Source organism: Gracilinanus agilis, chromosome 1 (genome assembly GCF_016433145.1).
Source record: "Gracilinanus agilis isolate LMUSP501 chromosome 1, AgileGrace, whole genome shotgun sequence".
NCBI lineage: Eukaryota > Metazoa > Chordata > Mammalia > Didelphimorphia > Didelphidae > Gracilinanus > Gracilinanus agilis.
In genome coordinates, this window is record NC_058130.1 from 85,421,020 (window position 1) to 85,439,787 (window position 18,768).

Consider the following 18,768-nt stretch of genomic DNA (forward strand, 5'->3'; position numbering starts at 1 on the left):
TCTTTCTTTCTTTCTTTCTTTCTTTCTTTCTTTCTTTCTTTCTTTCTTTCTCTCTCTCTTTCTCTCTTTCTCTCTTTCTCTCTTTCTTTCTTTCTTCTCTCTTTCCTTTCCTCCCTCCCTATCTACCTAGTGTCTTAGAATCAACACTAAAATTCAGTTCCAAGGCAGAAGAGTAGAAAGGCGTTAGAGGCAGTTGGGGTTAAGTAATTTGTCCAGGGACCCAGAGCTAGGAAGTATTTGAGGCCAGATTTGAAACTAAGACCTCCCGTCTCTACATCTGGCTCTTTATCCACTGAACCACTTAGCTGCCCCTGTGATTCTTTATAAAGAGAAATAACAAGTCATTTATTGTGTACACACAGGTTGATGGTTTTGTCAGTAGTGGGGAAAACTTCCCATTGGATAGAGCTCAACTAGGTGTCCTAATTAGTACTTAGAAGACTGAGAGGGGCAGCTGGGTAGCTCAATGGATTGAGAGCCAGGCCTAGAGACAGGAGGTCCTAGGTTCAAATCCGGCCTCAGACACTTCCCAGCTGTGTGACCCTGGGCAAGTCACTTGACCCCCATTGCCTACCCTTACCAATCTTCCACCTATAAATCAATACACAGAAGTTAAGGGTTTAAAATTAAAAAAAAAAAAAACAGAAGACTGAGATTCTTCGTGATACACAGATCTCAGTCTGGAGGAGGTGGATAAACCCACCTCAAAGCTATTTTTCATTCAGACACAAAATGTTTCTTGTGGAGCAATTCACTAAGTTCCCTTTCAATGACTGTAGCAATGCTAATGAGTTTCTGCTTGGTACTGAACACATCTGAAGATAATAAATGCCATTTAAATATAATGACTTCATGCATAAAAGCCTCTAAAGGATAAATCAGAATAATTTTCAAAGAATAAGATCAAACTATATGAGGGAAATGGTGTGTTTATGGTGTGTTAGGGGGAAAAAAGGAGGGTTGGATATATTTAACTTCTAAGTAACCCAGGGCCTATTACATACAATTTTCTTAGCAATTGTTTTTGTTTTTTTTTGTTTTTGTTTTTGTTTTAAACCCTTGTACTTCGGTATATTGTCTCATAGGTGGAAGATTGGTAAGGGTAGGCAATGGGGGTCAAGTGACTTGCCCAGGGTCACACAGCTGGGAAGTGGCTGAGGCCGGGTTTGAACCTAGGACCTCCTGTCTCTAGGCTCGACTCTCACTCCACTGAGCTACCCAGCTGCCCCTTAGCAATTGTTTTATATGTTTTAATTCATAATTTTGCAAATGAATAGCTCATTCATTTCCAGTTGTATTGGGCAGCAGCTTTGTCATCAGTCTGACCATCCATTTGTAGATTTTCTTCTTAGGTTTAGAAAAGTTATTTTAATTCCTCAGGTTACTAGAGAAAACTGCAAATATCTTTTTCTGTTGTTGAGCCTTTGTAAAAAAAACTCTTTATAAATCATTTATTAAAGCTGACCACTGTAGTCAGGTCCAAATTCTTGGGATATGGGGTGAGGGAAGATCCAAGTTTGTGTAAACAAGAACAAAGGTCCTTAAGTTTGGAGAAATAACTGCTGTTGAGCTGATGAGGTCCCTGGCATCATTCTTGGGATTTGGTGTGAAAAGTACATGTAAAAGTACAGTCAGCCTACTGCAAGGAGATCTCAGTAGGAAATCACTACAGAATTTATGTTTAGAGATTGGTGACGCAACTATTTCACTCTAATTTTGCCTGTTCATAGATGCAGGCAATAAGATACAGGCTTTCTCAATTACATTACAATAGTGAAAGGCGTTTGCTGTGTCTGATTTGGCCTTAATATAATTAAATATTTTGCTACAAAAGAAACACTAGAAGAAAGTGGAGAAATTCTCTGTTGTCCTTTTGTGCATATGAACAGAGCATAAGTTCTGAATTTTAGAACCAGATTTACTAGTTAAAAAGAAGTCAGTACTAAAGTGAGCACATCCAAAGATTCTAATCTATCAAAATGTAATTTCAGTCATTAGGGGTTCTGACAGGGAGTTCTAGCCCCATAAAGACCCTCTCTAAACCTATTCTTTAAGCAGCTAGAAGGAGTTCTAATTAAAAAAGGCTATTTTTGCCTTCTAGAGTTTCTTGAAAAGTATAACTTTATAAGAATTTTATTAAATTGTCATGTACTTTTTCCTCATCTTGTATGAACCATTTACAGAATCTTCCTCATCAGACTGTGTGTCCTTCATGAACCTCTAGCTTCCTCTAGTCACACCTATTTCTTGCTTTGATTATACTCCCATAAAGGATTTCCTTAACATCCAATGGTTGCTTTCTTTCGGGGAGAGGGGAGGACTACTAGATCTGTGATTGCATTACATGAGGAGCTCCCTCAACCAATGCAGGTCAGAACCTTCTCTGCATTGATAGTCTTCAGCAGTTGTTGGAGGCTCTGAGAGGTAGCTGACTTTTCCTGGGTCAGAAAATCAAGATGTATTGAAGTCATTTGAACTCAAGTCTTCTTGACTCCATAGACAACTCTATATTCATACTTCCTCTGCAATAGTTTCATATGAATATACTCCAGATCAAACCCAATATTCAAAACTTTTTGTCATGGTGTGCCAAGTGCCTTTGTTTACTGCCCCTTAGCTTGCCTCCTCTGTTTGTTTGGGTACATCAGTTTTGAATGCCCATTGTCCACTTATCTCACTCTTTATCCTAAACAGTGAGGCCACATGTCTAAATTGACATGTTCTTGTCAACCCAGCAAACCATCCATCTTTTCTGTCTTCTAAGCCTCAGTTTCCATATCTGTAAAAGGATCTGTAAACTAGATCATGTTTAAGATTTTTCTTACTTTCTCAATCCTTGAAGCTACTTCAAGCCTCCTCCTCAATGAGGGCTTCCCAGATTGATCAGAAAAAGTCTGATAACTTCCCATCATTTAGCCTCAGCACCCAAACCAAGATGTGAAACTCCCATGGCAATACTTTTCCATTTTCTACACAATTACATAGCTTTTCTTACTGTTTCCACCCAGATAAGGATTTTCTCTTGTCTGCATATAGGGGATAGCCTTCCTTACTCTTTTCATAAATTAATTTATTCCTAAAACCCTAGAGTTAGAAGAATAAAAGTCAGTAAATCCAACCCCTTTGCCAATATAAGATCATTTGAGAAAAGAGAACAGTAGCATCTGAAGGAATCTTTTCTCCCATATCCCTAACAGTGTCTCAGTTGTGCCCTATCTCAGTTCTGTGCTTCTGTGAGTCAGAGATAAAACAAATGCAGCTAAATAGGCAGTGAGAGTGCTGAGCTTAGAGTCAGGAAGACCTGAGTTCAAATCCAGTGTCAGACACTTACATAGGCAAGTTACTTAACCTCCATTTACCTTGTTTTCCTTATCTATAAAATGGGGATAATAAAACGTATCTCCCAGGATTGTTGTGATGATAAAATAAGATATTATTTTAAAAGCCTTCTAAAAACTTTAAAGCGTGATAACTTGTACACATTCAACTCTATGTGCCCAGCAAAAAGAGAGAAAAATATACATATCTATTACTCTACAGGATCGTATACTCAAAAACCATTGAGTACCTCATATGTATCTTTCTAGACTTAGTTTCCATTGAGAAAGGACTTATTAGTTGGCCTATGGCATCAGTAAAAGAATCTAAACCAAATGTTTAGCCATTTGTGTCACTATATTGAGAAAGTATATACTTAATTTAGGTTGGAAATGCATCTATTTTTATTTAAATAGTCATTGATGGAACTATGTGTAGATGTTAGGGAAACCAAATGAAATAAGACTGGCCCTTCTTTTCAAAGAGAGTTGGTCATTTATAGTTTAAATACTAAAATTCCAATTTTGTTTTATACTTTGCCAAAAAAAGTAGGGGATGGGGAAGGAAGAGAAGGCTACCACTTACTTCTATGGTAAGATCTGATTTAACTTTTATAGTTCATCTCCCAAGAATTGTTTGAAATGTAAAGATGATGACCACTTTGATTTTCAACAAAGCTTCTTCACAAAACAGATGTCATGATTTAAGGAAAATGGAGAATAAATTGGAATACTACAAATAGTAAAAAAAAAAAAAAAATTTGAGTAGCATTGGATAGTAGGTTCCCATACTCCCCTGTGGCTTGTTTATGACACAAGTTGCATCTGGACAATCCCCAGGGAAAGCCCAGGGACACTACCAGCAGCTTCTAGGCCCCAGAGTGATTCCCTCCAGATGTCACCAATCTGGGCAGGAGAGAATTATGGAGGAGAAAGGCAGCAGTGGGGGATGGATCAGAGAAACAGCACTGCCTTGTTAGTTCACAGATAAAATTCTAATTCATAAAAAACAAAAAGCAAATGAACAAAAAAAAACCCACTATCTCCCAGGAACAGCAAGGCCTTGATTGTTCTCTGTGGAATAATTACAACTCTCCTTGATTTTTGTATTATGTGCTAACTTTAGAACCTAACCCCCATGTTAATCACAGAAAGCATTTATGAATCCCCTGCTGTGTGCTAGGCACCTTTAAGTGCTGGGGATACAAAGAAAAGGGAGACAACCCCTGCCCTCAAGGAACCCACAGTCGAGTTCCCTTTTTAAACACCTAGCACAACATTGTACAAAATGAAGTGTTTCTTATATGTTTTTGATTAATGATGTGATTTCACTCACTAAGAGTGAAAAGTAGAAGATAAAAAAGATTGTATTTTAGTGTTCCCAATCTCTTACTCTTTGCAAATGAAAAGTAACCCTCTAGGGAGGAAAATTACCTTTAAGCTTGGTAGCCAAGGATTTGGAAGGTCATTGCAAGTATGTTTCTTTTTTTAAAACAATGGTTTTTGTTTGCTATTTTTAAAGAACTAAATTCTTGTTCAACAAGCCTTTTCCAGCCTCCTTTAATATTAGGGCCTTCCCTCTGAAATTATCTTCAATTTATCCTGTAAGTTTCTTGTTTGTAAATAGTCGTTTACTTCTTGTCACCCTCTTAAGATTGTGAGATTCTTGAAGGCAAGCTCTATTTTTTGCTTTTCTTTTTATCCCCAGCACTCAGTACAGTGCCTGGCACAGATTAAACATTTGGTAAATGCTTACTAAAAATGTGAAACACTGAGGAATTTAAGAGGCCGAAACTCCCTATTTGTCTCTCTCTCTCTGATTTGCTCCCCTCCTTACAATGCATTTTGCCCAATCTTTTAATCTAGGTGCTCATCCCAAACACTGCTGTTTTTATAGGACCTGATGACCAAGATCCCATATGGTATTTGCCTTTTTTTACCTCAGAAGTTTCTGCTCCTCGAGTTCCCATCCCAAGGGAAAGCATAAGCATTCCCTCATTTCTCCAGGATGGATCTTTAGTGTCACCTTACATACTCCTCTCTTCACTCTTCCCAAAGTCAGCTTGTCTCCAGATTTGGTTCTTCTTCATGTATCTAACATTTTTTCCCTTCCTCTGTAACCCTACATTTAAGATCCTGATCCAGGCTCATGCTTGGATATCTCAGTTTCAGCATCTTCTCCCTTAGGGGATCTTTAATACCTCACCCTAAGTCTATATTCTCATAATTTCAGGGGAGAGGCACAGTTTTTGTTTTTGTTTTGGTTTGAACCACTTGGAAGTGGCCCAGTGTTCTCCCCTATTAGATGAGCCTGGAGTCTTTTGGAATATTGAAGGGGGAGAGAGGGTGTAAAGGGTAAGTATAGGTGGTAGTGTGGCATTAAGGTCTCTTATATCAGATATAAAACTTACTCTTTGATCTTGAACTTACTAGCACTGTAGATTCTATTACAAACAACTTCTTCCAGCTGAGGTGGCAGGCCAGGCTACTTTGCTTTATCTTGTCTCTGGCAATTATTACCAGAGGACCTAAAAGACAATGGGAAAATGACCCTTTCTTTAGTGAAAAATCAAGACTAAGGTATTGAAATAATTCTTAGTAGTTTTCAGAACTGAATTGCTTATCTTCATTTGGCAATTTATGATCTTCATATTCTTTTGGGTCCCCACTGGGATGTTTCATACTAAAAATCTTTATTAACAGTGAATGGATTCCAGATTCTTAAGATCTGGTGCTTTGATCCCATATAAAAAGACTCCCTTTGCCTTGATAGTATTATTTAGAAGCTTGTTGACTAGTTGTAGAATTGAATCTCTTTCATCTTGACCAAGAATGAAGCGGAAGCTTTAGCTCTCATTGAAGATATGTAGACATTTTTGCCCAGTTGTTTGCATTTGGCCTCTGGCTCTGGACTTTTTCTCAAAGTCTGTTGTTCTTGATGGTTTCTATACTTGTAATCCCTTAGCATTTAGGGGCCTTGCTTCAAGTTACCATGTTTATTAAAAAGTGAGAAAAATCTACTTTTGGCTGTCAAGGAGAAGATCTGGACTATTTATTCATAATTGGGTTTTTTTTTTGGTTTGGACTGTCTCCTCCATGAAATACTGGGAATCTCTCCAAATAATTAGGATGTGGATTTGAATATGAAATCTGCAGAAGCACTGGTACACACTAGGAGCATTGGAGAAGGGCCCTGGTTTATTATTGTTGTGTTTCCTGTGAATACTAAGTAGAATGGAAAGAAAGATGTTGGGTCTTTTATCTTTCTGTTTGTGGTTTTGACAAACTTTTGTTGGGCTTTTTGTTTCCAGGTCCTGTTCTCCTCAGATGCTATTGTTTATATGTCCTCCTACTTGCTGTAAATGGCATAACTGAATGTTTCACATTTGCTTCTATGAGCAAAGAGCAAGTAGACAGGTAGGTAACTTAGAAATTACAAATTTAGCTTTGGATTTTAGTAAAATGAAATGGTTTACCAATTTATCCACTTCAAAATGAGGTTCTGTTTATATTTGTATCTTTTCAAGATAATAGACTGTTGCCATCCCCATGATATATTTTAAAATTATTAATATTATAATTAATTAGATTGTAAGGTCCTTGTCTTTTGCCTCTTTTTCTATCCCAGCCCATAGTACAGTGCTTGGCACATGCTAGAATGTTAATAAATGTTTATTGATTGATTAATAATATTCATCATACCTATTGTGTGGATAGGGAGCAAATTCTGTTATTCTCAGCAATATAACATCAAGAAGGCATGGTGGGGGCATCAAGAAATTAGTCAACTTTTCCAGAATCACAAAGTAAACCCAAAGAACTACGAAAAAAAACTCAGTCCCTGCCCATTCAGTGTTATGTAGAATCTAGATCAACTAGGGTAGATCAGTTACCCCTTTAGCCCTAACTTCCATAAGTGGGGAATTAGCAGTGCTCAGAGGTGCCATTTGCTGACGTGTATTTGAAAATGGGAAATAATGAGAAGAGAAAAGTAAGAGAGAGAGAAGGGAAGGAGAGGAAAGAATGTTACCTACTGTGATCTGGAGTAGTAACAGTATGGATACTTCTGGTGCTTTCCTTAGTTGGATCATGTCCCCTTCTGTCTTTTTTACTTAGCACAAGAAGTTCTTAACCTTTTATTGTATCTTAAACCCTTGGCAGTCTGGTGAAGCCTATGAACCCCTTTTCTGAATAGTATCTTTTTAAAGACTCATAATTGAAGGAAATAAATTCCAGTTAGAGGTTAGTGAAAATAAAGATGTAATCTTTTTCCCATTCAAGTTCACAAGACCCCCCTGAAATCTCTCTATCTATCTAACCTTAACTCCAGGTTAAGAATCCCTGACTTAGAGATACTTTAGGTCTGTGTCCATATAAGTCTATTTTGTGTCCTTCTTCTTGAATGGAAAGTTATTTTGGCATTTTGGCATTCTGTAATTTCCTCATTATTGAATTTATTTTTTTGGCTTTCTGTATATCTAGGTCTAGTGCTATATGTGAGAGAGTCAATTAAATACCAAACCCATTAACATGAGAGGCAGAGGGTAGATACAGTGTGGAATGTAGACGCTGACAATTTGTTTTCCTCCCACATCTGTTCCAGCTGAATTCCATTATAATAAACCAAAGGAAACAATCCTTTTATTTTGCTTGTAGTGGAATTTCAACAACATCTCCATAATTAATTCCATGTTAATATTCAACACTGATGCTAAGCAGAGTGCCTTCCTAATAAAGCTTTAATCTGATTTTTAATTAATTTTCTTGAAAGTTAAAATATTTTGATCCTTCCACATATTAGTCTAGCAAAATTTTTTATAAAGTAGTTTATTCTTTTTTTTTTTAAACCCTTGTACTTCGGTGTATTGTCTCATAGGTGGAAGATTGGTAAGGGTGGGCAATGGGGGTCAAGTGACTTGCCCAGGGTTACACAGCTGGGAAGTGGCTGAGGCCGGGTTTGAACCTAGGACCTCCTGTCTCTAGGCCTGACTCTCACTCCACTGAGCTACCCAGCTGCCACTAGTTTATTCTTTATATTAAATATATATATATGTATATATGTATATATGTTCATCTGGACCTAGTAAAGAATAACAATAGTGGGCATGTGTGCTTTAAAGTTTGTTTTTGCAGTAGTTTATATTCATTTTCTCTTCTGAACTTCACAGTAGCCTTGGGAGATAGGCATTTCAGGTATTATTAATATTATCATGCCCATTTTATATATGAAGAAACAGTTTTAGAAAAACTAAGTGACTCACCCATGATAAGACAGTTATCAGATGTTAAAGATAAATGCAAATCCATTGTTCTTTCTGCTGTGCCATTTTTACCTCAAAGTATATTTCTCCTTATCCAACCAGCAGATTTTTTAAAAAAGATTTCATTTCTCTTGTGTTTTCCTCCAACCCACTTTTATCTGCTCTTCCAGCTTTATTCCAATAACTCTAATTCAATTTTTAAAAAATTTATTAAAACCCAACATAACATATAGTGTTGTGCTATAGGTTCTGGAGGAGATAGAAACTTTTGCCAGTATTCAGTCCTTACCTGCTATTCAGTCTAGTCAGGAAATAAGTTACACAAATAATGATCATGTACAATAGTACAACAAATGCAAAACAAATTACTGTGTGAGGTCCAACAGCTTAGACAGAGTTGGGTTGATTAATAGAGTGTCAAGATTGATAGCAGAAAAATAATGGTGGTATAGAATATTGAATATCTTATTCATATAAGTTGTGTGATATATAACTAAAATGATTTCAGCATTTGACATTATTAACTGTGAATTTTTTTTAGCTAAGTAGAAGAAAAACTTCATCTTGGATGACAGACGTAGTACAGTAAAAACTTAATGGAAAATGCAAAAGATTGGAAAATTTTAATTTTAAATGAACCAAGATGAGATTGGTCAGCGTAAAAGAGGAGATGTGTTTTTACCTTACCATCTCAATTTTATTTTAGTCAGCAAAGAAAAAACACAGGTGCACTCTTGTATTCTTTATGCTTCTCAGTCAGCTGTGTAACTGTAAAGAAGTGGTCTCCTGTATGGAGCAGCAAGTCCCGTTATTTCTTCCCTTCTTGTACTTTCATCAAGGACACTCTTGGTACCTACATAAATCAAGCTCTTCAAGATTTTAGAGAGATAGGAAACTGGACATATGGATCAATAGTGAATTTCAGTTAAATATTAAGTGCTTACTTCTGTGTGCCAGACACTCTATGAGATACTGGAGATAGGAAGGCAAGAACAAAATAGCCTTTACTATCAAAGAGGTTGCTAAGGGGTACCACAGTTCACAGAGCATCAGAGCCTCCAGGAATCAGGAAGACCTAAGTTCAAATGTAACCTCAGACACTGTGTGACCCTGGGCAAGTCAACACCTCTGCCTCAGTTTCCTCAACTGAAGAGGAGATAATAATAGCACCTATCTTCCAAGGTGTTGTGTGGGAAGGGAATCAAATGAGATAATATTTGTAAAGCACTTTGTTAGCACAGTGCTTGGCGCTTAATAAATGCTTATTCCCTTCTCCCCTTCCCTCCCTTCAGGGGAATCAAGAAGGTACTTTCCTGTAGAAAGTACCACCTGAGCTGAAAACTGAAGGTAACTGAGCCAGAGAAGCAGAGATGAGGATAGATTGCATTTCAGGCATAGGGGATCACTTGCTCAGAGATGCAAAGAAGAGGAAAGGAAGGCTGAGTTTACAGAATAGGAAATAGACCAATATGACTGGAATATAGAATTCTTAAAGGGGATCATATGAAATAAGTCAGGAAATCAGTAAGCATTTATAAGTTCACCATGTGACTAGAGTGTTAAGAATACAAAGAAAGGTAGACCTAATGGGAGAAACAAAGTATATGAAAAGAGGTATATACAAGATAGCATAGATGGGAGCCACTTGACCTTAAGAACTAGACTGAGGAGTTTATATTTTATCCTTGAGGTAAATGAGAGCTATTGAAGATTTTTGAGCAGGGGGTGAGCATGTTTCAAACCTATAGATAAGGAATATTAATTTAGTAGCTATATGGTAGATTGGAGAATGAAGAGCTAAAAACAGGGAAACCAATTAAGAGGGTTTTTGCTTTTAGTCCATTAGGCGAGTAGCTCTGCAGATAGAGAGAAGGGATGAATGCAAGAGATGTAAAGAGAAAACAGGATTTGGGATCTGATTAGATATATATCAGGTGAGGAAGAATGGAGAGTCAGTACTTTAAGACTGTAAACCTGGAAGATTGGGAATATGGTGGTGCACTTAACAGAAATTGAGAAAGTTGAAGAAAAGTTATGTTTAAGTAGAATAAATTAAATTCCATTTTGGATATGTTAAGTTTTACATGCCTAAAATGGCATTCAGAAAGATATGTCCAGTAGGCAGTTGATGATGTTAGATTGGGATTCAGGAGAAATTAGGGCTGAATTTATTGATTTGGGAATTGTCTGAATAAACTGACAAACACTAAGCTCCTGTTAGGGGTGTTATGTGCTAGGCATTGTGGATTCAAATCCAAAGAATTAAATCTCTACCCTCAAATAGTTTACATTCTAATGGGAATTGAACATTGAACTGAAACATAAGAATTGAAGCATAAGAATCAATTTAAGGGTTCAGCAGGGATGAACACACTTTTTAAGGATTGAGGACACCTTGCACGCTTTAGGGACAAGGAAAGGAGCCAGTAAGTAAAGAAAGCTCAGTGGTGATCAAAAGAGCAGAAATAATCGAGGGAGTAAGCTCCCAAGAAAAAGTAGAGGACTCTCAGGAGTTGGTCTGAGAAAGAAGAGAAGGCATATCTGAAAGAAAGAATTGGAAATGATGAGATATGATAGTTACGGTATAGAGTAAGAGGGAAGAGGAAGAGGAAGTTCATTACAGAGGGCTTCTATTTTCTCAGTAATATATATGAAGCCAGGCCCTTAGGAGGAGGGAAATGAAAGCTTTGAAAAGCTTTTCTGGGAAATACTGTCAATCAAGGTCTAAATAAAGGGTTCTTTTGCATCAGGGAAGGGCCGGTTGATAGTAGTTAACATCAATATGTAGTGTAACCAGTCAGTATGGTTGTGTGGCTTTGTCCAGCAGTGTTCAGCAGCACATGGGTAGTTGCAAAGAAATCAGAAGGTGGGACAACACAAAGATGGAATTTGGCAAGTTGTGAACAATAATATCCTGGAGAAGCAAAGGATTCGGTAGTAAAAGAGCACTTTTCTCTTGTGATTATTGTCAGGTTCACTTGTGTAGTATAGAGAGAGGGGGTCATATAGGTTTGGGTTTTTTTTTTTGACTCAAAGAATAGGGTATTTGAGACCCAAGAGTGCAATTTGAAGTCTCCCTCTGGTCCAGCCTTCTACTCGGTGACTTTTCAACTCCCAGGTCCTCCTTGGGACACCTTTCTATACCTTCCCAGCTGGACCAAGGGCCAGGTCTGGATTAATGGGTTTAACCTGGGCCGTTACTGGACAAGGCGAGGCCCACAACAGTCACTCTACGTGCCAGGACCCCTGCTCTTGCCTATAGGGGCCCCCAACATCATCACACTGCTGGAGCTGGAGCATGCACCTCCTAGGACGCAAATCCAGTTTCTGGACAGACCTCTGTTTAATGCCATTCTCCACTAAATATATTGATGCCAACCTCTAGCTGACTGCTCCAGGGAAGGCATCTTAGGCCTAATGTGAAGAAGGCCTGGGTTGTGAGGTGGCTCAGTGGCTTTTCCTGAGGACTGTTCTGGCAGAGAGGATAGCAATTTACAAGCGTTTATCAAATTTTATTGCATTAAATTTCAGAGACACAGTACCTTCGCCCTCAAAAAAAAAAAACAACTATATGATCCCCTCTCTCTACACTACACTTGAAATAATCTTTCTAAAAGCCTTATAAACGTTAAATTGCCATACAAGTTTAGTTATCAACTACGCTCAAAACCACAAAAGAAAGAAAACAAAAACAAAGGGGATAGACTGGGAAAAAAAAGAATGGGTTAGAGGGATTGAAGGTGCTGGTGAGAAGAAAGAATAGGTTTAGGTAGAGTGAAGTTGAGATTGTAACATAGGAGGTTTTGATTAGAGGAAGGAATATCCTATTTCAAGATTTTGAAGGTAGCAGAGTTATGAGTAATGATGAGATTTAAGTGATGGAATGGAATGATGATAAAGATTATAGTACTTGAGGATGTTGATTAATTGATTAATCGGAAGGCCAGAGTGTTCAAGTATACTAAAATTTTCAGAGATGATTGTGTACAGATTGAGTTGTAAAAGAAGACTGAGTATTAATGTCTTCTCACTTGACCCATTTTGGGTATCAATGCCAACCACTTAAAAAAAATTCTTTTGGGATCTTTTTGTGATAGCTTGCATTCCAGAGTGTCTTAAATTCTTATTTGAATGTATTTTGTTTTGTCCAACTGCTTTTCCCAAGTTAATTTTTGAATGCCATTTCTATATCCCCATAAAACAGATATAAACTAGAATCCAAATATGGATGTTCCAGTGCCATTGAATGAAAATCTGTTTCATTTTACTTCTTTTTGGTTTTTTCCTTCACGTTTTTCTATAACTGTTCTTGGGATAACCAGGCCTTATTGGATCTCATACCAAATTTTTCTATAGCCTTATTTTCTTATCTACTACTTTTCCTTTTCTGTTTTGTGAGATGATTCTGTATTTCAGCCCTTCTCCTTCATAGTATTTTACCAATGAATTTGTAATATAAACTGGTTTTTACCTTGTCTGATATAGTCTTTCAAAGTTTTGTAAAAAGATATATCATTTGTGAAATGTATTACCAGAAAAGGAAGTAGGCTAGTTTACATAACAAGTGAAGAGTAAACAGATGGATAGCTTGAGTGATGCACTAGCAATCACAAAATATTAAAAGGTCCTATGTTAAAACCAGTGGAAATGTGCATCGGCCATCAGCGGGGGAAGTGCGGGGGGTGAAGGGGAAATTAGGAGCATGAATCATGTAACCATGTTAAAAATGAATATTAATAAATGTTTAAAAAATATTAAAAGGTCCAAAGGAAGGCCTCTAGGACCATTAAGCAGATCTTTCATAAATTTATGGAAATACCTGGTCAAAAATTGCACAGGATGAGAAGGCATGAATGGGCTACAAACTGCAACCCACATAAAATCCATCAAAGTATTGCATCAATCAGTCAACAACAAACATATATTTAATACCATATGACAGGCAGTGTGCAAAGAACTGGAGAAAGAGGGACAGAATTGAAATAATGTCAGGAATTTACATTCTCATGAAGGAAACAACACTAACAATATGGTTCTATACATGGTACATAGAAAGACAAAGTAACCTTAGAAGAAAAGATCTTGTTCAGAAGGTGGCTTTTGAGTCCATTCTTTTTATTTTTTGACATTTTATTTTATTTTACTTTTTTAAACCATTTATTAATATTCATTTTTAACATGGTTACATGATTCATGTTCCTACTTTCCCCTTCACCCCCCGCTCTCCCCTCACCCATGGCCAATGCACATTTCCACTGGTTTTAACATGTGCCATTGATCAAGACCTATTTCCAAATTGTTGGTAGTTGCATTGGTGTGGTAGTTTCAAGTCTACATCCCCAATCATGTCCACCCCAACCCATGCGTTCAAGCAGTTTGTTTTTCTTATATGTTTCCTCTCCTGTAGTCCTTCCTCTGAATGTGGGTAGCGTTCTTTACCATAAATCCTTCAGAACTGTCCTGTGTCATTGCATTGCTGCTGGTACAGAAGTCCATTGCATTCGATTTTACCATAGTATATCAGTCTCTGTGTACAATGTTCTTCTGGCTCCGCTCCTTTTGCTCTGCATCAATTCCTGGAGGTCTTTTCAGTTCACATGGAATTCCTCCAGTTTATTATTCCTTTGAGCATAATAGTATTGCATCACCAGCATATAACACAATTTGTTCAGCCATTCCCCAATTGAAGGACATACCCTCATTTTCCAATTTTTTGCCACCACAAAAAGCGCAGCTATAAATATTTTCATACAAGTCTGTTTATCTATGATCTCTTTGGTTTTGAGTCCATTATTGAAGGAAGCCAGGGATTCTGAGGGATGAGGGGAGAACATTCCTATCGGTGGGGCACAACCAGTGCAAAGGCTTGGAGCTTGAAGGAGCTTAACATACATCAAGTCAGCCGGTGTGGCTGGACCATAGAACATGGTGAGTGGGACAGTGTGTAAGAAGACTAGAAAGGTAGGGAGAGCTTTAAATGCCAAACAGCAGTGTTTACATTTGATCCTAGAGATAATAATAAAGAGCTATTGGAAGTTATTGAATAAGGCGTGGTGTGACCAAGCCTGCTCTTGAAGAAAATTACTTTGGTTGCTTTCTGGTGAATAGATTGGAGTAAGGAAGGACTCAAGGCAGGAAGACCAACTAGGAGGCTATTGCTATAGGCCTAGCAAGAGATCATGAGGGCCAGAACTAAGGTAGTGGTCATGTGAATGGAGAGAAGGGAATATCTCATGTTGCAGAGAAAGAAACAAGATTAGGCAGCAAACTCTTTGTAGGGTGAGTGAGGAATTCAGGATGTCACTGTGGTTGTGAATCTGACTGACTTCAAGGATGGTGATGTCCTCAGTTGTAATAGTAAAACTTAGAAGAAGATGAATTTGGAGGGGAAAGAATGAATTATGTTGTTGATATGTGTTTGAGATGTTTACAAGACATCCATTTCAAAATGGCTAGTAGACATTTCATGATGCAGGCCTGGAGCTTAAGATAGAAACTAGGATTGGGGAGGAACACCTACACACACATACACACTCACACACTCATACATATGTGTGTGTGTGTATGTGTGTGTGTGTAAAACAGCATGTAGCTGGCTATGGAATAATAGGTTCTTTGTATAACAAGATATTTTTAGTCTCTTACATTAACATTTGGTAATATAACACATTTAATCAACTTGTTGAAGTTGACTTCTCAAAATATGTATATTAAAGTATTTTTATTCCATCTTGTTAAGCGGTCCATCATACATGAAACAATGTAAGCAGTTTATACATATGGTTACTGACTCCAGAAGTCGCATAAAATGACATTTAATTTTTTGTTAAACTTCTTCACTGTTCAAGCTTGGTGTCTAAAAATACTTCAATCTTTTTAAGTCCCAATTTTAAGTCTATTCTCTTTTGAGTGTGAAGAAGCATTAAAAATTATCTTTTTGTTTGTGATAACTAATAACAATAATTCAATAATTACTTTTACTATATAATAATTTTACATTGAGTGAAGAAATGGCTTCTTTTACATTTTCATTTTTTTTTTCTAGAAGTGTGTGATGCATTTTAGACTATAGAAGGTGAGCTTTGGTTGGAACTAATTGGGAAGTGCAGCAGCTGTAGATTGGTCTTCTAATGGAAGAAAGACAGCAGGGCTCTTCATTATCAGCTGTACCAAAACAGCCTGAAAGTTGCTCAATCTAGCATTCCAAATTGAGCAGGTTATAACAGGGAATTAAATTGTGCTTTTATGAGTTAGTTATTAGTGCCATCCATTTTGTCATTTACTGGGAGACATAACTTTGAGAGTTTTGTGAAGCTGTTCGTTCTATGCTAAGGAATGACATATCAGTAAGGCTTTCCCAAAACCTGGTTTCAGAGAAATAAGAAATTATAACAAATAATATAAATATCAACTTCTTAATTGGAAAGAACTAGCCTATATATTATATTCCACTTCCATTGGCTGGAATATTAGCTGCTGTGTGAAGTTGGTTTTTCTAACTACTACTTGTTTAATTAAAAAACTACCTCATGCATTGAGTTCTAGTTCCAGCACTGTCACTAGTTTGTTCTGTAACCCCAAACAAGTTCTTTCCCCTATTTGGGCTTTGATATCTTCTGTAAGATGAGGAGATTGGACTACGTGATCTCTAATTACCTCCAGTCTTGACCTTTAATAGTGGTTGTGGCTACTGCTCTCAGATTGTCCACTTATAGACTTTCCCAGGTGAAAAGAAAGCAAGCTCCTTTTCTTAGAAGTCTAGACAAAGGGCTGATCATTAAAACTCTCCTTTTAGTTCCCTCTTCAACTGATAAGATAAAGATCCTTGGAGTGTGGGTCTGATTCAGCCAAACAAAAGCAGAGGCACCAGTTGACTGTTAGAAAGGCATGATTCTGCCAAACATTTTTCAATATGAACCCAGTCAATGTTTGAAATAGCCCTGAAAGTAGCTTAATAAGGGCAGCATTTATAAACTAAAAGAAATTCAGAGGATTGGCAAGGTTGTTAATAGTTCCACCATGCCTTACTGTAAGGCTCATTTTCTCTGGGCTTTAGTTGCTCTTATTTGAGGAATACATGTTTTAGAATAAAGTGCCTATGAAATCATGTAGGTAATAGGAACAATATAAAACATGGATAGAACACAAAGCTTCTTCTTCCAAATTTATAAAACTGAAGTTGTAGAAGATAATCTCACAGGTCCTTTCTAACTCTCACAGAATTTGAGAGTCTTTGTGCATATAATTGGAACGAGTGTTTGTTAGGAAAGCACCAAAAAAAATTCATTGATTAGAGTATTATCTACATTTCTCCTATGTATTCAACCCTAATTTTAAAATAAAATATTTTGCCTTGATTAAAACTGTCAATACTTGTGAGTAAAGAAAGATGTGTTTGAATTTCATATTCATTCTTGTAATTCACAACAAGGACTCAGCCAATGTTTTTATGTGCACTAATAAATGGAAAGATCCCATTTAAACCATTAATTTTTGTTTTATAGTATTAAGGGGAACTGTGATTTTTTTATTTCCCAGTTCTTTTCGGCCCTATTAGATCTATAATATGTGCAAAACATAAAATTGTTGTATCTTGATGATTTTAAAAGAATGCTAAATTTACTTGTTCCCAATTATTTATAGAGCATCTTTTCTGTCCTTGAAAAGAATAAAGGAACGGTAATGTGTTTTGTACAGGTGGTGTAAATAGCTCATTTACCTCCATTTGCTTCCCTCCTTCATAGGTACAATTTTACCATGCTGGCCCTGTCATTCACATTCTTGTTGTCTTCCTATTTCCTGACCAAGTGGCAAGGCAGTGTGGGCTTTATCTTTGCCAATTGTTTTAACATGGGAATTCGAATTGCACAAAGCCTACACTATATCTACAGGTACTACAGAGAGAGTCCTCACAGGCCACTGGCAGGCCTGCTTCCATCGCCATTTCTAATTGTAGTATATGTGGTCAGTGGAGTGGTTACTGGTATTTCAGAGGTAAGCTTCCCTTCTTTTAAAAAAATTTTTTTCCAGATTGTATACAGAAACCATTTTAAATATTTGTCTTCTGACATTTTGCAATCCAAATTCTCTTCCTCCTTTGCCTCTTCCCCTGTGGTGGCCAACAATATGATACATATGTGCTATCATGCAATACATATTTCCATATTCATCGTGTTCTATTCTTTTTTTCACACTCTGGCTCAAACCATAACCCTGTTTCTCCCAGTACTGTCTAACTGGAGGTGCTTGCTAATATAAGAGTTTACCTCTTTCCCTTAGCTTTGAGCTTTATTCTTCCTAAATGTTTACTTTGCCAGTAATAGACCATGCACTAAAATGTCAGGCCTGTAAGCATAATAGACTTTCAATAAATTCTTATTAATTGATTTGAATAAAAAGCTAGAGACAACAAGACCTCTATTTTCCCATCACATATTCCTAGAATATGCACTATCTCTCAGCTTCTCCAGAGTTACAGTCCTAGTGGAAATTCTGAAGGGAAATGTCAGGAGGGTTGGGTTGGGCTAAAGGCCCCAGGCACTAATGATGTTTCCTTTTCCTATAGGTGTTTCTGTGCTGTGAGAAAGGCTGGCTGGCCAGGCTTCTGCACATCATGGTAGGGGCTTTGTGTTTGGGAGCTACCCTTGTGACTGTGTTCTTCACAGAGACCAAACTTATCTTCTTTATTCGGACTCAGTTCCTGCCCAGATATACCAAGAAAAAAACATGAACACATAGGAGGACCAGTTCCTATATTTAGTTCTGCAGGCCTATCAGAATGGTTTGTGATACAAAAGTGCATTTCCTGTTTAAAGGAAGAAAAGCATTAAGTGAGAATCCACTGAGGTTCTGCTATTAATAAAACCATAAGTTTATAAGAAACTAGAAAATCTGAATCTATTGAGAAATAATAGATACAATATTTGGTTTGTTTCAAATCTATTTGGAGTTTTAATATTAAGGAAAGATAAATTTTGAATGCAGATCAGAATAATAATTGCATTTTCAATTGTTCTTTTGTTATTTGTACTAATTTGTGTTTTTTCCCTCTGTTGATTACTTTTTTGTCTGATCTAGATTAATAGCCAAATGTATAATGTCTAGTATCTTTAGTGTTTAGGAAAGATAAGGCCCCCCCCCAAAAGAGCTCTGATCATTTCATTGTTCTTAAAAACATTTAATTCATTTCT

At 37.0% G+C, this 18,768-nt stretch overlaps 1 protein-coding gene across 1 annotated transcript in view; it reads left to right on the top strand.

Moving 5' to 3' along the window:
• RFT1 (RFT1 homolog) overlaps positions 1–18,463 on the top strand; it is a 49,315-nt gene extending 30,852 nt beyond the window's left edge. Inside the window, exons 11-13 of the mRNA XM_044672640.1 lie at positions 6,629–6,734; positions 17,323–17,572; positions 18,144–18,463. Coding sequence (XP_044528575.1) covers positions 6,629–6,734; positions 17,323–17,572; positions 18,144–18,308 — 521 coding nt within the window. The 3' untranslated portion in view covers positions 18,309–18,463. The remainder of the gene's footprint in view (positions 1–6,628; positions 6,735–17,322; positions 17,573–18,143) is intronic.
• Positions 18,464–18,768: the final 305 nt, after the last annotated feature.